This window comes from Phodopus roborovskii, unplaced genomic scaffold (assembly GCF_943737965.1).
Source record: "Phodopus roborovskii unplaced genomic scaffold, PHOROB, whole genome shotgun sequence".
NCBI lineage: Eukaryota > Metazoa > Chordata > Mammalia > Rodentia > Cricetidae > Phodopus > Phodopus roborovskii.
In genome coordinates this window covers 10,413,365-10,437,704 of record NW_026126410.1, presented here as the reverse complement: position 1 = coordinate 10,437,704, position 24,340 = coordinate 10,413,365, and the positions used below count along the sequence as shown (strand labels likewise).

The 24,340-nt window shown below is 42.1% G+C and overlaps 1 protein-coding gene across 1 annotated transcript in view; it reads left to right on the top strand.

Annotated features, from left to right (window-relative positions):
• Nucleotides 1-24,340, top strand: part of Galntl6 (polypeptide N-acetylgalactosaminyltransferase like 6) — a 1,089,910-nt gene that overhangs the window by 1,044,226 nt on the left and 21,344 nt on the right. The window contains exon 10 of the mRNA XM_051182453.1: nucleotides 18,289-18,405. Within this exon, the coding sequence (XP_051038410.1) occupies nucleotides 18,289-18,405 (117 nt within the window). The remainder of the gene's footprint in view (nucleotides 1-18,288; nucleotides 18,406-24,340) is intronic.

The following is a 24,340-nucleotide window of genomic DNA, read 5'->3' as shown; positions in this document are numbered from 1 at the left end:
CCCCCATAAGGCTCATAGGAAGTGACACTATTAAGAGATGTGACATTGTGACATTGTTGGAGTAGGTGTGGTCTTGTTGGAAGAAGTATGTCACTGTGGGGATGGGCTTTGATGTTTCAAATGCTGAAGCCAGACCTGGATGTAGAACTCTCAGCTACTTCTCCAGTACCATGTTTGCCTGTGTGGTGGCATGCTTCCCACCATGATGAACTGTAAGCCAGCCCCTATTAAATCCTTTATAAGAGTTGCCATGGTCATGGTGTTTCTTCACAGCAATAGAAACCCTAACCAAGACACACACACAAAATGACATAAATTTAGTCAGTTAAGCATGTGCTACATGTATTTCACAATGCCTAAAGAGTCCTTATTTGAGGGTTGTTTATGCAGATGTCTGGATAATTAATTCAAAAAAAATTACAAAAGTCAACATGTTGTATTTCATCCAATACAACAGCTAATTCAAGCAATAGTCACCACTGGATGATAACCCCCTGAAACGAATATAAGTGAAAATATTTACAATGAAGTCATCATGCAATCATCACCCCAACCTTCTGATCAATTTTAACATCTCTGGAATACACACATAGTCTGGGTAGGAATTTTAGACAGAACAGAAAAACAAGAATCATCCTTCTGAAACATTCTTTTGACAAAAATGAACTGCCTAGGTTAAAGCCTTTAATTCCAGAAATTGGGTGCTGAGGTATAAGATGTCTAGAATAGCCTGGGCTATTTTAAAAAAATAAGAAGGAACAACTCTCCTAGATTATAATATTCACAAGACAACACAAATACAGTGAAGTGAAACTTGACAGATTATGAATAAAATAAACATCCTGAAAAAGTGATACATTTAGACTAAGGGTATGTGTGGATATGAAGGTACTAGATATTGGTGATATAAGAATGAGTCTGTCTGTCTGTCTGCCCCCCCCCCGTTCTCTCTCTCAGTATGTATGTGTGCACCTTCTCCATGCCTCCTTCCCTCTCTCCTTCATTTTGAGGAGCTTAACAAGACATTAAGAGTGAAATGACTTGAGATTGACTATTTTACTTAAAAATTCTCCAGAAAGACAGGGAAGATTTGGAAATTAATAAAGGAATAATACAAAACACTGATGTTTTTCTACACTCATTGATCATCCCATAGAAATCTTCAAAGGCTAGGTATGGTTGTACATACCTATAATCCCAACACTTGGGAGGAAGAACCAGGAGATTAAGAAATTCAACATTGTTCTCACCTACAAAATGAGTTCAAAGCCAGTTTAGGAGATGGAGACAAGACTGAGTCTCGAAAAGGAAAAAGAAAATGCTAAAGTTGCTTTTCTTTAATGTACTGCCTTTGGACACGTGTAGGGATCATAGGGAAAATGCAAGCATCAGCAGGCTTTAGAGAGATAGTCAAATATCAGCATCTTCTTACTACTTGTACCCTAGGGCTAAATTCATTACAGTTTATTAAAACACATCATATCACCCTATGGTGTTTAAGTGAGACAATGCCTGAATAATATAGCACTTTACTCAAAACTTGTATTTGAAATATTTATTAGATATTACACATGTACAATAACATGAGGCAAGATGTTATATAGCATGTAAGCAGCTGGTGTGTGTGTGTGTGTGTGTGTGTGTGTGTGTGTGTGTGTGTGTGTTTCAACCATCATTTATTTGTCAGTAAGTAGAGTAACTTTTTTAAGCAAATAATTCTATGAATAAAAAGATGTATTGTAATTAGTCGAATCCTCCAAATACACACAAAGACATGCTGCCAGTTATATAGTGCTTCTTAACACAGTAGTAAACCCACACCAGAATAAAGAAAAAGAGCGTATATGGAAAATAGCCACTATTGACACATGTCAGGGGAGAGTCAAATCACCACAGCAGAAGTTACCATGCAGCAATCTGAACTAATAGCACCAATCACAAAGAGAGAGTGCTCACTCTCAACAACATAAAAAATCAGCTGCTAAGTTAAACCCTGGAGCTCTTTATCCACTGGTCAGTGAGTGTGATGGTTTCTGATGGCTGCACACCTCTGTCACCATAGTACTGCAGGTCACAAGAGCATCAGAATCCATTGTTCTTCTGCAGTCCCAGCTTGTGCAATCGAGTGAAGTGCAAAGTCATCCCTTCATTCCCTTTTGCCAATAGATTACTTGATATAACTGTACTACAGTGAGCAAATAGAATGTTATAATTACAATCACTTTCCAATTAAACTTGGAGTTAGTAAAAAGGCTACACATCATTAGTTCCCCTCGTCCCTCTGTTCTGCAAACATGACTTAAGCTCACTCTGTCCTGTACAAAGTGCAGCATGCAATATGTGGTAAACTCAAGGACAAATGAGGTGTGGTGGGTCTCAGTCCCTCACATGCTCACACATCTCTTCACTGCCATTGAATTTCCAAACACTCGGGTTATTCACATGCCAGCTTCTGCATTTGCTAAACATGTCAGAATAACAGGAGTCAGTTTAACCTTTCTCTGGTTTCTCAGCAGTGAAATGAGAATAGCAGTCCTTATCGTAGGGTTTGTACAGGATTAGCTGTCATAACTCAACCAGAGCTTTTATCTCGATGTCTGGGGCACAGCACATTATCAGCAGAAGTCCCCTACTACTAGTGCTGCCAGGGACCATGGCCCTGATAACTGTGGTGATAGGAAGAACTCAGGTAACAATTTGCACGTCCAAATTAATGACTGATGGGGACAGGGGAGTCTCTGGAAGGTCAAGGAAGTGTCAGGTTACCCAGAGATCTGCATATGCTATACTTATTGATAATGAAAATTTAAAGGGGCCCATATCAAAAAAAGAAAAGAAAGCTGTATAGAACTTCCTTCTAAACCTAAGTGAAAATGAATAGATATTTATTCTCTCCTGAGGAAAACTGGATTTCCCTTCCTGAAAATGTACCATTTTGCAGAAAGCACTCTGAGCAGAAATTTAAAGATTTACTAAGTGGACTTTCTTCCAATTTTCACCTCCCCCCCCCCCACCCTTCCTTCCAGCTTGGCTTCTTCCCTCCCATGAATTCACTGAAAGAAAAAGTCACCCCCAGCCGCCACCAAATATGCACCACATGATCTTCTTTGTACTGTGGTAAAGAAACTAAGTTTGGGAAAATTAATGGTTTCAATAGTGGTAGACCCAACTGTGACACTATGTGAGAAAATCAGGGTGCAGAGGTCAACTGTTTAATCCATCCAATACATGGGCCAAGCTGAGCAGAGCAAAGCAACACAATAGACCCAACCTTCCAATACTTTTTTTCCTCCTGCCCTTTCCTCTCCCTTTCTCCCTGCTCCCTGTGTGAAGAGCAAAACTGCTTGTGAAAGTATAAAGTAGACTAGCTTTGCATCTCTCAGCACATTTGAATATTCCCCTGACATTGGAAACCTCTGAACTTGGTTACAAATTGCTAATGATGTAAACTGAGAAGCTTGGAGGTGGCTACCTCAGCTGTGCATGTTTCCATGGAATCCTGGAACTTAGAGAAAGCAGAGTTTGAACAAAGAAATGCTTACCACTTTTTGCTGCAATCATTGCTTCTCTATTAACCTCAGTCCTTCGGGAAGTTCCCAAAGATTCTTTCTCCCAGGACTATTATGCATGACCATGGAAAAACAGACACCACAGCACATTGCCACAGCTTTTCCCTTATGTATAAAGGGGGAGGTGGGTGTTGAGGTGCAGAAGACATTGCACTAGTGTAAGCTCGTTAGCTTGACTAGGGGTTTCTTTCTTGTTTGTATTTTCAAACAACCATTTGCTTCATTAATTCTTTGTATTATTCTTTTAGCCTCCTTGTCTGCTTTATTCTATTTCTTCTAAGATCTTGAGTTATATCTTTGAGTTACTTATTTGACATCTCTATGATTTTTTATGTGAACAGTTAGAGCTATAAGTGTTCCTCTTTGGATGCCTTTGGTGCATTCCAAAGACTTTGATAAACTATGCTTTCATTTTCATTTGATCTAAGAATCTTAAATTGTCCTTCCTGAGGGTTTTTTTTTTTTTTTTCATTCAAAAGGGTACTGTTTGGGTCTCCTTGTGCTTGGATAGTTTTTTTTTTTTTCAATATTCCTACCATTTATATATCTTTAGATCAGACTACTTGAGAGTTAAGGCCTTATGAAGATATTACATTGCCTTGTTTGTTTTGTTTATTGTGTTAAGATTTGTGTGTCTGTTGTTTTCAATATCTTTTCTGCTTTTATTTAGCAATCTTCTTAGTAAAGTAATAAAACACTTTTAGATGATATTTCTCTTCCCTTGCTGAGAAGCCATAAATGGAGATAGGTGTTCCATGCTTTGTATCCTTTTGTCCCTCTGTACTTGTAGCTGTCCTGATGCCCCTATTCTGATCCAGCACACTTCCAACCTTGATTTGGAAAAGAATCCGATATTTGTTATCCTGACTCGTTTCTCTCACTGCTGTGGCTTTGTAGTTTGGCTCCTTACCCCGGCTCTTTATTCTGTTCATTTTAAGAGCCATCCTAGTGACTGTGGAACAGCACCTCACTGTGATTTTGATTTCCATTTCTCTAGTGGCTATTACATTGCACATGGTGTGTGTGTGTGTGTGTGTGTCAATCATATATCATCTTAGGAGATATAAGTAGTTGAGTTTTGCCCATTTTTTTAATTGGATTAGTTACTTTTTGTATCAAGTTATAGGAGCTCTTTGTTATTTGCAAATATTTTCTTCAATCCAATGGGTTGCTCTTTCACTCTGATAATGTTTCTTCAATGAACAAATTTTTTTATTTCAATGAAGTCCAATTAATCTATTTTTTCTTCATTTCCTTCCAGCTAGGTGTGATATCCAAAAGAAGATAATTGCCAAAACTAATGTCCTAAAGCTTTACTCCTGCTTCTTTTGTTTGGTTGGTTTTGTTTTTTTCTGAAAGCTCTATAGTTTTATCTCTGATACATAGGCCTTTGGTTTATCTACATGGTTTGAGGTAAAAATCAAACACCATTGTTTTGCCTCCAGGTATCCATTTTCTCTGTGAAAAGATTGTTGTTGATTTTACTTTGCATCCTTGCCATTTGACCATGTATAGGTTTTTTGTTGTTGTTGTTTTTGTTTGTTTGTTTGCTTGTTTTCTGGGCTCTCTAGCCTCCTGCAGTGATCTCTGTGCCTGTCTTATGCACTGCTTTAATTGCTGTAGTAAGCCACAAATCAGGAAGTACAATTTCCTTAACTTTGATCTTCTTAAGTTTGTTTTTCATCTTCAGGATCCTTTCATGTCCCATATGAATTTAAGAATGGATTTTTCTATTTCTAAAAATAAAAAAAAAGTCATTGAGATTTTGATAGGCATTGCCCTAAATCTGTATCTAACTATATTAACAATTTAATATTGAGATTCTCAAACCAACATAAAGGATTCTTCTATCAATATCTACTTTAATTTCTTTCAGGAAGTATAATAATATCTTTATAAAATCTTTCCCAGTTGTACTACCTTTCTACCCAGGCAGATAGTAACTATGGCTAAACAAGCTCCCCAGATTCTTAACCTGTCCCTCTCCTGACCCCACAGTTCAATTCCATAGTGCATGTTCCCCTAGAATAAAACTACTGACAAAAAGTAGAGAGAGGACTCTGTCCCTAAGTGACATTTGACTCTACCATCCCTAGTCTTTGTTGTCATTGTGACTCATCTTCCTCACCAGTGGAGGTGTGCAGGAAATCAGTTAGTGTCAATTTCCATTTTAATATTTATTTGTATTCACTTGTATGTGCATCTGCTTACATGAGTTTATGTGCATCAAGTGCACATAAATCCCATGGGACTGGAGTTAGAGGCATTGTGAGCAGCCTGGTGTGGGTTCTAGGAACCAAAGTCAGGTCTTCTGCAATAGCAGCATGCATTTTTAAGTGGTGCGCCATCTCTCCAGCACACATACAAATACAAACTCTCTCATACACACACACACACACACACACACACACACACACACACACACACACAAACTTTAAATGATAACTAAGAAAGCACCATTTGTATAATGGTGCTTTCCATAATGAAACACTAAGTATCATCTGAAAATAACGTTCTTTGGGGAGTAATTTAGACCATGTCATACAAGTAGGAGGAAGGGACGCTAAAGCAATGTGTGTTCACAGGGAAAAGGCACAGAAAAAGAAAGTAGTCATCTGCAAGCCACAGATACAACTCAGAAATTACACCAGGCCTGGTGGGCCACACCTACTCTCAAAATGGAATTAGGACAACTATAATGTAAGCCAGGCTACACAGGAAGTCCCAGGACAGTGATGGTTCTGTAGTAATACCCTGTCTCAAAACCACAAGAAATTTTAAAAGGGAGAAAGGGAAAGAGAGACCAGAAGGAACAGAAGAGAAAGTGATTTGTGAGACAGGGGCTCATGTGGTTCAGGCTGGTCTCGAACTCTGTAGAGACAAAGATGACTAAAACTTCTGACTTTCCTACCTGCATTCCCTTGATGCTAGGATGGCAAGGTATGTGCTATTACACTTGGTTTATATAGTGCCAAGGAACAAACCCAGAGACTCAGAAATACTTTGCAAGCACTCTACCAACTGAGACATAGCCTCAGCCCAGCTATTAGGTTTCTTAGAAACTTCTTTTGTTCGGTGTTGTTCAGCCTTGGCTTAGTTCTGCTTTGCTTTGTACTCAGTTGAAAATAATCTTACTTTCTCCCAGTGGAAGGGTTAGTGTCCTTTGGCTACATCCCAATCTCTAGCCAAATCCCAACCAGCCCATTCCCAAAACTATCTGCTCATTACACCTGACATGAATAACCACACTGAAAGAAATTGGAGAAGGAAATTAGATAAAATGTGCAAATTAGAGACAAATGTGTGATTAACACTCAGAATGCTGACTGACCCTGTTGAGTAGTTTAAAATTATTATAATAACTGCTGCAGAAGTGGATGCCCTGAGGTCAAATTTCTGACATCACAAAAATAGCATATCTGCTTTTTAGGAAAACAAAATTCATCACCCCTATCCATCTTGCATGAATTTCCCTTGACATAGAAAATAAGGGTGGAATGCTAGTCACTGTGACTCAGAATGAGCCCAGCCCTGTAAAACTCAACTCTTTCTACCCCCCAAGCATTTGGCTTCACAAAGGTAGACTGCAAACATGATAATACTCTTCCATTTAAAGCTTTACAAAACAGAAATGGCATAGATTAGTAAAACAAGACTCCCAAACAGCTCTTGCAGGAAAGGGGTCTTGTGAAATACTTTATAAATGCTACAGCTTTGTGTTCCAAGCAATCTATCATGTGTCTGGTTTTATTCTTTTGGTTGGGTTGGGTTTTTGCTTTGAAGACCTGGGTCACATATTCTGTGAATAAAAGAGTGATGAAATTTATAATAGAAAACTCAGCTGTGAATTATCTTAGTTGGGTACTACTTGTTGGCCTTCCTAAAGAGCTGGCTATTAAATTGAAGAATGGGTTCAAGAGACTGCATCTCTAGAGAAGTTTAAAGAGTCACAGATTACCATGAATCTTGGGGGTTTGGTTGCCCTTCTGTCCAGGGTTAAGGAACTACGTGCTTTTCTAAAGTAGCCCTATAATTTCATTATAGGGCTTCATTAATGAGCAATCTTAAATCCTACACAAGAGTTTAGCAAGTATATACTAGGTAGGTTTTAAACCTCCCCACACTTTAGTCAACTGGCCTGAATTCAGAGGAAGGACCATCGAGACAGCTAGCATGAGTAGCTTTTCAAGTACTAAAATTTGTTTCATCTTCAAAGCCTATGGCTGTTGACCTTAACAGTGAGGACAATGCTAGAAGTGACTTCTCATGATTCTACTAGAACTACAGAAAGTTCCATTCACAGGCAATGCACAATTGAGTCTAACCCCTGGGAGAAGAGTTTGGATTCACAAAATTACACTTCAGGAGAAAAAACTGAGGAGCATCAAATGTTCAGCTGTCAGTTAAATGATCAGGTACTTGCCCAACATCATGTAGTTTAGGCAAAGAAGATACTTTCTTGTCACTTCTTTGGGGATAATCCTAGAAACACGATAGCCATCATTAGTGACTTGCAGTCGGGAAACATTATCTCTCTAGCACATGAGCCAACTTCTATATTTCTGTGCATTTGCCTCCAGAGCAGCCCTCCCTGGATTAAGGTCTAGAAACAGGCTCAAGGTGCATGGCCAGCATCTTGGGAAGTGTTCTGCCTATAGCTTCTTCTCCCTACAGAAGATTGACAGACATCAGGAGTTCTCTGCTAAACACACCTCTCATGACTTCTGCTCTCCTTGTGGTTAGGTTTGCTACAGTTTCTACAATGCTTTGCTCAAATTTTCACTATAAATTTATCTACCAGATCTCATTATCCCTCTTCCCTTTCCACTTTTATCTTATTCTTCTGACATTTGTAAATTACAGAGGAAACATGGATTTCATTAAATCCATTCAATACCCTAACTCCTACTTACAGCTTTTTCAAAATCATCTGCTTTGGTGTTTTCCACATGAGGGATTGTCACCTGACCCTTCAAGAGACTTTTCTCGGCCAAACCAGCTATTCTATTGCACTCTGCTCCTGTTCCGATAGTGTATATGTGACACAACGTACAAGAAAAAACTCTTCCTCCTCTGACTTCATGACATTACAACCCCAAAAGGCAAGAAGAAGATTCACACTACAGAAGGAATTCTGTTTCTAAGGGTTCAAATTCTTATGCAAATTATTCTACATTCTTGGTTTTTCCAAAGAGTAAATCCAAACTGGCAAAGCTTTTTCATCTTCTAGGGCAGGAGGAAAGAAAGAGCAGGAATACATTTCCACTCAGGCAGAGCCAAGGAGAGTGAGGCACATGTAGTGAATGAACACGAAAGTGGTTTGTGTTTGTTTGTTGTTTTGTTTTGCAGTGAATTACACAAGTTGGGATAAGATCACTACTACTCTGCCTTTTCCATCTTTCTTTTGGGAAAGGGCATTTTCTAAAAGCAAGGCTCAAAATCTATACTCCATGCAAAGCTGGGAAGTTCTCTCCATCTGTCTCTCTCTTCCCTCTGTGCCCTGTGTGCGTGCATGCGTGTGTGTGTGTGTGTGTGTGTGTGTGTGTGTGTGTGTGTGTGTTGTTTGTGTGTCTGTATGCCTGTGTATCTGTTTGTCTTTGTGTGTATGTCAGTCTGTCTCCCTCTTTTTTTCCCTCTCTCCTTTCCTCCCTCCCTCGACAGCTCTCTCCCTCCCAGTCTTGTTCTTTCTCCGGATACCTCCTGTCCTCATCACTCACTTGCCACCTATGGAGACATTCATGAGTAACCAAATATTCCCCTTGAGTCCTGGAGCTCAGTGAACTGATTGTCACCTCTCTATCCCTCAGGGTCCCCCTAAGTGTTCAGCAATTTATTGCTAATGTTGCGTTAGTGCCTCAGACTCTGATGCAAATATTGACAAAGTATTTCTTTATGAAGCCCAAGGACTCATAGCTTTTAGTAATCCCCATCTATTCTTTCGGGCTCAGTAAGCCATTTGCCACAATTTGTCAGCCCCAAATGAGACTTTTCCAGGCAATGAGTTATAACTATTACCATCTGTGGTATCAAGAGCACAGGCCTGGGAATCAATGCCATGGATAGAAACCTTACCTGTCATTCACTTGCTTTCTTGAGATTGCAGATGTGAATGCTCACGAAGACACCACACAGCATGGGAGTGGCACAGGTCAAACAGTGAACTGATGGTGTGAAGAAATCCAGCCCAGCATAAAATGGGTTAAAAAAGGCTGTCCCGATTTATTTTCCTCTTGTCAGGCAAAAGTTACTTATTTAACCTCCAAAGAAGTCCTCTATTTATACAAATTTCCCTTTTTAGCTTTGTGGGGGGGGGGGAGATGGAATTGTTTTTGACAAATGACCCATAACTTTAAAAATTTCTATTTTGAGGTTGTGCATGATTTTCTAATAATACAATACTTAACTTTAAGTGGCAAGACCTGGTTTCAGTAAAAGACTATTTGGAGCAGAGTCTACATGAATCTGAAGGCCCCCGGCAATCTTCATGCCATGGGCTCGCGTTTCTCTTGTATAATGTAAGCCAGCCTTCTGAAATGAGCAGTTGTAGTAAGTCCCAGGGCAAGAGAGAGATGCCAAAGCAATTACATTTATAGTAAATTCAGAAGAGAATGTGTGCAAGATAGGAAGCAAATCTCTATGGGTGTCATTTCAAGGAAAAGTGGGAGATGGTGTCCGACAGCAGCCATTGGACGCCATCAGCATGGAGCAATCAGAGATAGGATAGATCTGCTGAAGTGCAAACAGCACAGTGGCTGTCAGGCAAAACTTGAAGCAGCAAGAAGTCCAGTCAGGGTAGTTAGAGCACTCATGTTGCTTTGCTTTTAAGGACTGTGATTTCCAAAAGTACTTCATTATTTTTCAAAGCTTCAAATGAATTGTGTTATGGATTATAGATAATTCCAGCCTCAAGTCACTGCAGCCCCAAAATAACTGTGTCTGTTTTAATTCTGTTTTGGATTTGCATCCATCAGTCCTGTTGTGAACTGACCTCTGGAAAGAGAAGGGTCCAGTAGTTGACCATAATTTTGACCTCGCAGTTTCTTGCAATCAACTGAGCACTGTATCCACTCTGTCCATTCACACCATAGAATCTATTCCCTAAAGGTCGCTGGTGACTTCTTAACACACTCTGTCATCTTTCCAGTCTGCCTCCTATAGACTTGGCACTACTGACCTCCCCTGTCTTCTTGAAGCTCTTCTCCCAGACTTTTCCCCAGCTATTGCCTTTGCCCTCCCATTCCCAAAATTCCATCTTCAGTCTTTTTTGTCCTGCAAATACTTTTCTTACTTGTATGTGGCTGCTTCGTCGATGGTCTAGTCAGGAAACAGAAGTCATGCCAATATTTTGAGCATGGAAATTTTAGTATTTAACAATGTACTGTATAGTAAAGGGGTAAATGAGGGCTCTAAAATGTGCAGACGCATCAACTCACTCATGCAGCAGAACACAACCTTATTTGGAATGAGTGTTGTTTCAGGTATAATCAATTAAGATGTCAGCAAACTTACTCCTCTTACAGAGGACTCACAAGGATGGCTTACAGCAATCTAAAATTCCAGTTCCAGGAATCTGACACTATCTCTGGCTTCCACAGACAAGAGTATACATATACTGCACATCCATAGATGCAGGCAAAACACATACACATAAAATAAAATAAGTTTAAACATAGAGAGAAACTTTATAGCACTAGAATGGCAGCAATTTCTTAAATGTAAAACACACACACACACACACACACACACACACACACAACTACAAGCAACGAAAGGAAAACTAGATATACTGGACTTTATCAAAATTGGAGCTCTCGTCTATCAAGCATACTATCACTACTGTACAAAGGTAACTCCCTGAACAGAATAGAGATTAATATTTATAATACAGAAAAACACTAAAGCTCAACAATAAAAATACAAGCAACTGTATTCAAAAATGAGCAAAAGTCTAAACACATATTTCTATGAAGAAGATTGACAGACGATCATGAAATGATGTTCAAAATCATCAGCCATAAGGGAAATACTGATCAAACCACAGTGAGATACTACTTCATGACTATGAAGGGCACTTACTGAAGAGGTGGTGTTGGCAAGATATGTGAAAATTGGGAACTGTTGTACATTATTTGTAAGAATATAATATGCAGCCTCTACGGAAAACTGTTTGGCAGTCCTTCAAAAGAGTGAAGTACAGAGTTATCATTTGCTATAGGGGTACCATTTCTAGTCCAAGTATATACCCAGAAGAATCCAAAATAAGGATTTGTATGCCAAGGTTTATTGCAGTATTATTCATAGTAGTCAAGAGGTGGAAAATAACTCAAGTATCCATCAATACATGAATAAACAAAGGTGGTGGTGGTTGTGTGTGTGTGTGTGTGTGTGTGTGTGTGTGTGTGTGTAAACATCATTCAACATTAAGAAGTAATGAAGTTTTGATATGTGCCACAACAGGGATACCTTGAATATACTATGCTAAATGAAATAAGCCAGACACAAAAGAATACACATAGTGTGATCCACTGTTACAAAATACCTAGGACACATAAATTCACATCATCAATGGAATAGACATTGCCAAAGGCAGGGAGTTATTGCTCAATTGTTAATGACTACTGTTTTAAATAATTAGAACTCCTTGGGAATACATAATAATGATAATTATACAACATTTGAATATATTAATATTGCTGAATTGAACATTCTAAAACAAAGGTAAACTTTGTGTTATATATGTTTATTACATTTTAAAAGTCTGTAAGCTGATATCAAAAGCCTGTGAAACTGAAAAGGAGAGGAAAGGAAAAGCACATGAAGCAGCTAGGACTAAAACATCTAGGCAGGAATTGATTAAGGGTAAAGGGGGAAGAGAGATGGGCATGTATGACCTGGTGTTGCCTGAGATCATGAGAACTAGAAGTAGTATTTCCAAAATTAACTGAAACACACTCTAAAGGACTGGTCTGAAGTGATGGATCCAAAGCTATTTAGTTATAACTTCCTTGAATTTGAAGTGCTGAAAGCAAAACGCATGTGTGATGTGACTGTGACATCACCCCATTTCCTGAATGAACCAACAAATGGTAGCCAACATTTCCTGGCCATTTACAATATAGAGGACACTTGCCTAAGTAAGCATTTTGCATGTATCTGCTCAATTCTTACAACAACCCTTTCATACAACTTCCATCATTTGACAAACATTATACTGAGCCCTGCCCATTACATCACTTGTCATTCCCTAAGAAATACTTTTCAGTGTTCACCAAAAAGGCACCAAAGCCAAAGGAAGACGTTCCACCTCCTCCTCAAAGGCAAAGGCTTTGAAGGCAAACAGGAAAGATATCTATAGCCACCAAAATTAAACGTACACATTACCCATCTTCTAGAAGCTCCAGGTACTGTGGCTCCAGAAGCAGAGTCCTCGAGCAGACACCACAAGCAGAAGCAGTTTGACCACTGTGCCCTCATCAAAGTTCCCTGATCCCCAAGCCAAATGTGAAACTGGCAGAAGACAAGACATTTGTGGTTATTGTGGAAATCAACAAACATCAAATCAAACCAGCTATGAAGAGAATCCAGGCTTGATAGAAAGCAGCAGCTCCATGGTCAGCCGGCTCCCAGTTATGATGTCCATGTTATAGAATTGTCCACAAAACTGGAGTGATCACAAAAGCCCTCAGCTGAAAAATTCTAAATGAATATTTTCTTTTTATCATTTAAAGAGGGGGGCAGCTAGGAATTGCAACTTAGTGATAGAGTACAGGCTGAGCTTTATGAGGCCAGGGGTTCAAGCTTCAGCACACACACACACACACACACACACACCACATACACACAACACACCATACACACACAACATACCACACATACACAACACACACACACACACACAATAAATTTCACTAAATAAACCCTAAGGTTATAGTCCCCTTCAGTCACCTCACTTCACTCTCTTGATTGAAATCTATTCATCCTCTAGAGCCCCTTTCCAATGGCACGGGTTCTACGAAGAGCTCCAACCTGTCTTCCTCAGAGTTGGTCATTTCCTCTTCCGTCCTCAACAAACATTGTTCTACTTTGCTTTAATGATAAAACATTCTGACTAGACACATCTTGGGGAGGGGAGGATTAATTTGGAAGCACTCCATTGCTGATAGAAACCAGAGCTAGAACTCAAAGCAGGGCAGGAACCTGGAGCAGGAACTGAAGCCAGAGACCCTGGAGGGATGCGGCTTCTTAGCCCGCCCTCTGCGTAGTGCTAACCTAGCTTTCAATATAGCCCAAGCCCTCTTGCCTCCCACAGTAGACTGGGTCCTTCCACATCAGTTATCAACCAATCAGACTCTCAGAAGTACGGCCTCAGGCCAGTCTTGTTAATGCAATCCTTATGAGGAGGTTCCCTTTTCCCGTTGACAGTAAAAACCAACCAGGACAAACAGGTTGTGTCCAGGCTCCCATGATGACTCCCCATTATGAGTGTTGCTTTCTCCTCTTAGTCTTTGGATTTTCATCTGTATTTCTTAAAGCCTCTTTCATGTAAAAGCACTCCTCGAATGTGCTTTTTCAGGTTTTTTATTTAAAATTCTTTCGTACACTGAAATGTTGTTTTTTAATAGGCAAGCTGAACTTTACAAAGGGGTGTATGACCAAGGTTGTAGAGAAACCCCCTTGCATCTCATGAGCAGAAGCAGCTCAGTTACCCCTCTACCCTGCACACCTGTCTTTTCTGTGTAGTTCTGCAAAATATTTACCTAGCTGTCTTACATAGGGTTACTACTGCTCCGGTGAAACATGTGACAAAAGGCAAGTCGGGGTACTGGGGATGGAACATGGGCATGCTGGGCAATTGCTGTGCCCTCTGAGATCCCTAAAAGTTTCCTGGGTGGGGAACAAATGTTTGTTGAACTTGAGCCTGACTCTTCTTGTATACCTAACAAAAGACTTTTTCTCTCTGCCCCTTCCTAACCCTTCCCCAAAAGGACCATATCTCTGCATTCCTGTCACCCACCATGAGGTCCTTCTCCCTGATTTCTCACCCTCCTCCTACTCCTGCCTAGTCAAGTGTCACTTCCCTTTTCTAATCCTGCTTAGCCTTCTTCCAGATCTCTTGAAGAAACTTAATAACATCAAGCCCTGGAGCTGGACATCTAAGGAATGAAGGCTGAAAGTGATGCCCTCTCTCACAGATTCATGCAATAGTTCATGTCCTACATTAGAGGTGTGTGTGTGTGTGTGTGTGTGTGTGTACTGCCTTACTTCCAGCCACAGTGCAGAGCCCAGACAAAATAAAATCATTTATAAATATTAATACTATAGCCTTTAAACTTTTATTCTATTTGAATTCTGTCTTCCTCTTTTCTTTTCTTTCTTTCTCTCTCTCTCCCTCTCTCTCTCTCTCTCTCTCTCTCTCTCTCTCTCTCTCTCTCTCTCTCTCTCTCTTTGATGGAGCTGTGCTTCAGAATAAAAGGTTCTGAACACATGCGTCAGGAGACTAGAGATGCAAAGACAGAGGGAAAAGAGGAAGTGAGAATGGCTGGGAATCAGGCTTGTCCCAGCTGTCTAACTCGTCCTGTCCTGAACTCTCAGCATTTCCTCCCTGGCATAACTTTGTACTGTAATTTACACAGATGTAGACAATTACGCCTCGGAAACTTGAAATTTGGCTTGCAAAGCAGCTTATTCCGTTGTCTACACAGCTGCCATTTGAGGGAGAATTTAGAAAATTCAAGAGTTTAGAAAATGGTGCCCTCCGTCCCTGCCAGAGACCTTTTGAGCTCATTAGTTTTGGAAACAAAGAGAAGCTCTCTGCGAGGGTTGGTCGTCTCCACCAGCTGAGTTGGCAGAGCCACCGCTCCTGTCCATAACTTGAGATGCTATCTCGTTTCTCCTTTTCCAAGAGCAGCATCCCGCTGATGGACAGGCTCTAATGCTAACCCTGTGGGAAAGCCTCTCCTTCAGTGGCTTGGAGCTCCTAGGCTGCCTTAGAGGGCAGAGCGGCCTTGCCATGAAAGTGACATCAACATACTCATTGAAAAGCCTTCTCTAACAAGACTGAAGGGGATTGAAGGGCCCAGGGGTAAAAAGACTGACTTTCTCAGAGTGCCATTAGGCTGTTATTTGAGTGACAAGCAGCTGCAGAATGGCAACACACTGGACTCAGAGGAGGAGATAAAACTGGACCAGGCTTGGAACAGCAATAGCACACCAGACACCTTAGAGATGGCTGAAGCAAGAGTACCAAAAGTTCCAGGGAGGTCTGAAATATAGAGCAAGACACCCACCCACCTCACCCCCCCCCATATACACAAAGATGGCAGCAATAGTGAAATCTGACTCTGTGTGATCCTATTTTACTAAGGAAGCTCGTGTGTGCACATTATCACAAACATGGTGAAAAGTGGATTTATGAATGGCTTTTCTTCTCTCTTGTCCCTCCCTCTTTCAAAATCCCAAAAGAAAGTTTCCCCTTAGTCCTTGGAAAGATGAAGATAAGATTTTCTTTAAGTGATGCTCAATCAGCCATATGCAATCAAGTTCAGTCGTGTGAACCCCTGGATCTCCCCTGCTACCAAAAAGAGAATGCAATTGTTTTGCAAAGGGTGGGCAACCATTTCCCTAATTCCAGGTTCAAGTGATGAATCTCAAGAGAATGAAGACAGTGCTCTTTTCCATACCCACCTGCAGGTGTCCACTTGTCCACACCCACCTGCAGGTGATCACTTGTCCACACCCACCTGCAGGTGCCCACTTGTCCATCCCACCTGCAGGTGCTCACTTGTCCATCCCACCTGCAGGTGCTCACTTGTCCACACCCACCTGCAGTTGCCCACTTGTCCATCCCACCTGCAGGTGCCCACTTGTCCACACCCACCTGCAGTTGCCCACTTGTCCATCCCACCTGCAGGTGCCCACTTGTCCATCCAACCTGCAGGTGCTCACTTGTCCACACCCACCTGCAGGTGCTCACTTGTCTACACCCACCTGTAGGTGCTCACTTGTCCATCCCACCTGTAGGTGCTCACTTGTCCACACTCACCTGCAGGTGCCCACTTGTCCACACCCACCTGCAGGTGCTCTCTTGTCCACACCCACCTGCAGGTGCTCACTTGTCCACACCCACCTGCAGGTGCTCTCTTGTCCACACCCACCTGCAGGTGCTCACTTGTCCATCCCACCTGCAGGTGCCCACTTGTCCATCCCACCTGCAGGTGCCCACTTGTCCATCCCACCTGCAGGTGCTCACTTGTCCATCCCACCTGCAGTTACTCACTTGTCCACACCCACCTGCAGGTGCTCTTGTCCATCCCACCTGCAAGTGCTCACTTGTCCATCCCACCTGCAGGTGCTCTTGTCCATACCCACCTGCAGGTGCTCACTTGTCCATCCCACCTGCAGGTGCTCTTGTCCATACCCACCTGCAGGTGCTCAGCTTGTACTGGAGTTGAGGGATCCATAGCTGTGCCTGGATTCCATGTTGAACAAATCAAATTTTGCTTTAGTTCACATACCTGCAACATAGGAGACAGACCTTACCAGATGTCCCAAAGCAGTTGCTAGACCTCTTTCCAGCTTCTCCGAATAAGGAAACAAATGCTGCTTCTGTCCTCTCCTGAAGGACATTCAACCCACCTGTTCTCCTGGAATCCATGAAACCTGAAACAGCTCCCGCTCATTATGTCCAGCATGGTGTCACAGTGTCACTTGATCCTTTCCCAATATTTTCACAACCTGTGCTCTGTTTTGTTTTCTGGTTCCGGTATAAATGGGCCCTGGCTGGGTAATCTACATTCTCATCTACTCATTCCAGGCCAAAGACTAGAAGAAAATGCAAAGGTTGAGCACATCCTATTCTTTTTCCATGTTTAACATTCTAAGAGAAAATGATTGAGAACATATCACACACACACACACACACACACACACACACACAGAGTATCTAACATCCCACTCAACTGCAGGCTATGGTGATGACTCCAGTGGAGGATTGATTGGTGGATGATCCAGGTGAAAGGAAACTACAAAAGACCTGTCCCTGTCCAGACTCCTCTTCTGCTCTTGATATTTTTGAATGACTTTCCCTTTACTTACTCCTAACTGTTTAGTATAATATACTAATTGGAAAGAACTGTACTATAAGATGTGTACATAATCTTCAGCCATGATAGCCAATCCTCTAGGATTTAATTTACCGTGCAGGAGAAATGCTGACCTATGACAACAACCGATTGCAGCCCATCTGGAACCTGAGGTGACTGAAACCTGCTCAGAGCTGTGCAACACTGGATGACCTCCTTTTCTTTTCTTAACCATACCCCTCACCTGTAACACCTGCCTGGGATTCTCTCCTCACTGTGAGGGTAATGGTAGAGATGTTTGAAGTAGAATAACAACCTCCATGTTAAGCCTTACCTGAACAAGAAAGCGCTCTCATTATAGAGGTCAGGGCTCTACAACAGTCCCCCTGCCACATAATCCAAGGCTTACTTGGCTGCAGCCAGCTGCAGTTTTGTCTTTTGATTCTGTTGTGTTCTTTCACCTAGACTTACATTCTATTTTGTGTCCTCCTTTTTCTTGACAAACCGCATATAAATTCAAGGTATCTTTCTAGCCACGTCATCAAAAAGACAGACTGAGTGGGACCTTTATCGGTACCAGGACTGTCAGGAGATAATGGCACAGACCTATGCTTGATGTGCTGCTCTTCCTGCTACAGATTCGGAACATGGCAGCAAACTTATGTGTGGACAGCAAGCATGGAGCCACAGGGACTGAGCTGAGGCTGGACATCTGTGTCAAGGATGGTTTGGAAAGGACATGGTCTCATGAACAGGTGAGTCATGGGAACGGAGGCTAGCAGGGAAGGACGGATGGAAAGAAGTATCTTGGGACTTGGGTGAAGTCATGGTTTGTCACCAAGCAGATCCCTAATTAGTGAGCATGGTCCACCTCTGCTATTGTTCGTTGTCAGAGAGATTGTGTTATTCAACCAAGATAAGGGATCACAACACATTTCAACTTGGAGAACAAGAATTGGCGTGATAGGTCAGCCAGTGAAGTGCATGCCTTGCACACCTGAGAACTGGACTTTGGTCTTCTAGAACCCATAATTTTGAGGCTGAGTATGTTGCTGTGTGTTTATAATTCTAGATCTGGTGAGGCAGAGGCAGGCAGATCAATGAGGATAGCTAGACAACCAGCCTAGCCTACATGATGAGTTCCAGGCTAGTAAGACTGCCCAAGGGAGAGGTAGACAGCAGCTGCAAAAAGATACTCGAGGTTACCCTCTGACTTCAACACATGAGCGCCCCCTCATACACACACACACACACACACACACACACACACACACACACACACACACACACGGGGGGGGGGCGGAGAACATTAGAACTAGGGTTGAACGTGACATGAAAGCAGAAAGACAGCTATTTCAATGACAGTAGTGATCAGTAATTAGGAGCTGAAGCCATGAAGCAGTGAGTGGGGCGAGGAGAAATGAGGAGATAGGGTTAGGGATTTAGCTCAATAGTAGAGTGCTTGCCTAACAAGCACAAGGCCCTGGGTTCAGTCCTCAGCTCCAGGCAAAAAGAAAGAGATGGCACAATGAAGTGCATTATTTTGTGTGCTAGCCTTTCTTTGTATGTGCGTGTGTGCACCTGTGCATGCACACACCCATGCACATGCATACAGGCCAGAAGACACCACAGTTCTTCTCAAGCTCTCTCCGCCTATTCTTTTTTTGGGGGGGTCTCCCCTGGTATTGGGGCTTAAATTTCTCCCGAGGCTGGGCATCAAAAAGTCCTAGCAGCCCCCTGTCTCTACCTCACTCCCTCAGAGCAGGGGTCACAGGCACAAGCCTGTGCAGGATTCTGGGATCCGCACTCTGGCTGGCCCTCCTGATTGTGCAAGAAGACCCCTTAACCCTTGAGCCCTCTTTCCAGCCCCTTTCATACGGACCCTGAAAACTAATATTAAAGACAAGATAGCAGACTCCTACAGTGTGACCTTAGCTTACTGTCTCCCCCCATAGCAGCAATTTTCAAGACAAACCTGGAAAGTGCCAGGGAATTTGACCCACAAAGTCTTTTCAGAAAGGGCTTTGTTTTGTGTTTGAGACTTCCTCTGACCTTAATTTTCCCTCCTGGTTATGTATCTAAAGTAATGCATGGACCTCTTGTTGCAATGGTAGTTTTTAGTTACATGTGTAAAGGCCAGCCAAAGCAGCAGTGCCCCAGCACAGACTTCATAGGACATTTTCAGACGACATTTGGCTTTGATTCAAAGACATTTCCGTGCCGCTCCAGTTAAGGATAATGTGACTTCTAATCCAACTAAAAGCCTGAAAGAATTGGAAAGGGCGTCTCCTGGAATTGTGCTCCCTGTGAAAGAGCAGTGACAGCGCTGAGGACGGCTCGCCTCTCTGGTGTTTCAGCTTTGAATAATGAAATATTTCAATTAGGATGCACAGGATGTAGCCCACAGATTCCACAAGAATCAATAGCTATTGTCGAAGTTGCAAAGAAAAACAGCTGATAAGTACATCAGAGGCCTTTCCCATCCTTCCCCCTCCCACGCCCCCAACCCTCATGCAGAAAGGAAAACCCACAGTCAAGACAGTGTGCACCTCTGTTTCTCGGAATGGACCATATTGACTGTCTTGGGAAAACAAAAGCAAGTAAGCAAGCACTTTCCCTGGTGGCGTAGCTGCTGTACTACAGCTGTATTCCTCAATGGCTGCCTTGCACACTGACCGGTTGCCGTGTGCCTGTGCTTTAGAGATGCTTTAGCTTACGCACAAAACCCACACAAAAGAGTCTTGACAAACATGAACCACTGAGCAACGCTTCTACCCAGCCTAAGGTCCTTAAGGAGTTGTTGAAGTGTGATTCTCTTCTCCCCACTCTCTTCCTGCCCCTCCTCCATCCTGAATTAATAGGAGCATCAGGATGAATCCCACAAGGTAACACCAACTTCTCCCAACACTCTCTAACTAGCTACCTATCCAATCGTGTTCTAGAAAGAGGGAAGGCTTTAGACGTCAGCCAACATGGATTTCACTTTGAACCAAGCAGCCTTGTTCAGTTTTTCTAGGCCAGAGGCTCTCCATCATCAAATAAGGGCAACAATCCCCACCTCCTATCCAGGGCTTTCTTTCTGAGAAGAAATGATGCCTGGGCTGTATCATTAACTTCCACGCGTGATGTCAACTCAGTCATTGTACTTTCCCTTCTCTTCTCTCTCTCTCTCTCTCTCTCTCTCTCTCTCACACACACACACACACACACACATATGCCATGCTTTCAGGTTCAAGGTTTCTGTGACACACAGATGCATTAGCCCATTCCCAACATAGTTATTCACTCCAACATATCCTGAAGGATGGACAATCACCAGAAGTTTCTGCAGCTCCAGGATGTGGTGATAACTACAAAGTATCAGATAGGAACTCACTGGCTTCTTCCTCCTCTGTGTCTTGGGATAAGCATATTCCTCTGATTGGTGGGCACTTCCAACAAGCAACCCAGCCTGGGAGAGCAAGCAAAAAAAAAAAAAAAAAAAACACAAAACCACTCAAAAGGCTATCAGTAAGACCAGCATTTGGAGCATTTAGGAAAAATCGTTTCTAAAATTAAAGAGAGAAGCTATAAGGGAAAATTGTTGTCTCTTAGGCTAAATTTATCTCCTCTTTTCAGCCCAATTAGATTAGGAAACAAATTGATAGCTTACAGAAACACACATCTGAATACCTGAACCAGATTGAATAATTCTAAACAGGAAAATTCTATAATGGAGTATGATATGACCTGATTTTTTTATTTGGCAGATAAAGATGAATACAAACAGAAGACTTGTTCATTTACCTTAGGCTAAGCCACAAAACAAAACAAAACAAAAAACTATGGCCTGTAATTTACAAAATGGTCACCAGAGGGCAGCACCAGACAAGAAGACAACGCATCTCCCTATAGTCACTATAGCTCTTTTAAAAATATTTCTGGTCTCTGGACAGCTAAGGCTGGAGCTACGAGGAGACTAAAGGTTGGAGGGAGAAGAAACTTGAATCCTGCTTGAAACGTGTGTCACCATACACTGACTCGGTACAAGCTAATTCATTTTACAGTAACTAATGTGAGCCTCATTTGATATTTTGCTTAAAGACTCGTACATCGTACATCATAATCCACTCTTTTACATTTAGATTAAAATTCCTGGACGAGAGAGAAGTACCTCTGGCCAGCGAAATTATGAATATTCCTTTTAATTCCAAGGCAGCCCAACTGACTAAATGGATAAACAAACTTGCTACAAAAGCAACAAAGAAGGGTCCACTGACGCAGGCCTTTGTAAGGGAAACATTTTATGCAGAACGTTAGTCAGGGCTAATCCCGCTTCTGTGAGGAAAAGCAGGCGTATGATTCATTCTTCCGGGGTCATCTGCTGAGCTGTTTGATATCACTCTAGCATTGTGTGCTGGCCCCTTGTTTCCTCTAGGGATCAAGAAAGAAAAATAAAAATAGATACAAATATGAGTGTTAGATCTGGAAGGCAGCTCCCCAGTCCCCGTTATTGGGGGGGAGGGGAGGCAGAAAAGAGGAGGCGTGCTCTGCCTGGCCTAGTTTGGCTGTTGTCTCTGCAGACCGAGCAGCAGGCACTGGTCTCTTGCTGGGAAGAAGCTTTGCAAGCCTTCCTGTCCTGCTGAGTAGACAGACATAACTTTCTCTTTCCAAGACCTGGAGAGGGACACACACAAACAGAAATCCAAACAAGTCCATGAACGCAGAGAAAGGACACACGCCTTTCTTTGGGGATAAACCGTCTCAATACAGCATTCTGATGAGTACAAATTGTTGGGAGAAATGTGTTATAACTCAGACTTCTGCAAACTACATAACAGTGAAACAAAATACAACTACCCACAGAGAGAGAAATAAAATGTTTTTCAATTGTCTCATCAGGTTGCCAGATTAAGATAAGTGGATTTGCGGCTCCAATCTGGAGAATTTATTTGTATAATATAATACAATACAGACCTAGGCAATGTTACACACACCACACGAATATGCAAGCAAGGAAATGGGCCATGACTCAAAATCCATATTTTAAAGTATCACTTAAAAGAGGAAAGGAGAGAAATTGACATCCATTTGCTTTTAAAAGAGTGACTGGAGCTTGAAAAGAAAACAAAAAGCATCAGGGGCTCTTATTAAGAAATTCTAGCTAGTAAGAACCACTCAGGAGTAGGAGGCAGATTATGAATGTCACAATAGGTCCCTAAACAGTGCCATCCCTTCACAATGCTTGCTTGTTTCTGCTCTGGTGAAAATGTGCCTGATGAATGATTCGTCTGACATGACCCTTGGGGAATATAAATGGCAACCGGAAGCATTTCAAAGACATAAGAGAGGGGAAAATAGATATTGGAAGGCGCAGAAAAAAAAATAAAACAATTGGCATAATTTGAAGATTTATCACTGGGACCCAAGATTGCAGTCAGCAGGTAATAATAACAAGAATAATATAGAGGACCTTGTAAACATTCCCTTCTAGCAATCAATCTACAAATGCAAAAAAGATCATTAGCCTGTAATAGCAAGCCTAGAAACAGGAAACAAAAGTCGCCTAAGTGTGCCCAGGTACAGTTGTGACAGTAGATGACATCTATGAGACAGATTTGCTGTCACTCGGGTATTCTTGGGGCCTGAACAGACCCAGTTATTGAAAAGTAGGAGAAAATGGAATAAGAGAGGCAGAACACTTGAGGCTGACAGCACATCAGACTAGTGAAGGTCTTGGCTAGGTGGGGCTTACAATTCCTTTCATCTCTAGACTTCTGGTTTATGAAAACTAAGACACACAGAGAACCTGGGTAAATGCTCCCACCCCTGCCATGGAGACAGACAGCTTTGTCTAAGAGCAGAGCCCCTGGCAAACTGATCACCCTCACTCTCTGATGCAAGAATTGGGAGGGGTAGATGAAGGAAGAGTTGAGGGAGGGGTGAATATGGAACTCTCCAAGAATGAAGAAGAGGAAGACATGGAAAAAGAGAGAGAACAAGAATGGGGGGGGGGGGGATGGGAAGTAGCTGAATAGAAGCATGGTGGTAAGCAATGTTCCTCCACAGCCCCCTCCCCCCCCCCACTTCAGGCTTCAGCTCTCCCCTCCCATACCCTCCCCTACGTGATAAACTGTAACCTATGAGCCCAATGAACCCTTCCCTCACTAAAGTTAAACAAGTAAATGAAATTTTTTTTAAAAAAATCTAGTTGACATGTCATTGTCACCCTGACTGCATTTGGAATCACCTCAGACAATGGCTGGTGCTGTGTGGCTTTTCCTGAGAGGTTTGACTGAGAGGGAAACTGAGTGACAAGTACAGGGTTTGGGAGGAGGAGGGCTAGCTGTGCTGGTGGGAGTGTGAGGCACTTAGATGCAATGCATCGGAAGTCAGGAATCAGAAAGAGATGAGCGTTGATGCTTGGCTAGTTTCTTTCTTTTTTCCTTTTTATTTAGTCTAGGACCCCAGTCCATAGAATGGTACCATCACAACCATGGTGGATCATCCCTCCTTGGTTAAAATCTCTCTGACTGCACATGCAATTCGAGCAGCAACTTGACAGATGCTCCAGCCCTTGTGTCTTCTCTACAATAATTGAGTGTTTCTTCTAACATGAGCCAAAATAAATCTTTCCAAACATACACACAGAGAGGGGGGGTGGGGGGGAGAGAGAAATCAACCAAGACTTCTTGATCCAGAATGGGACAT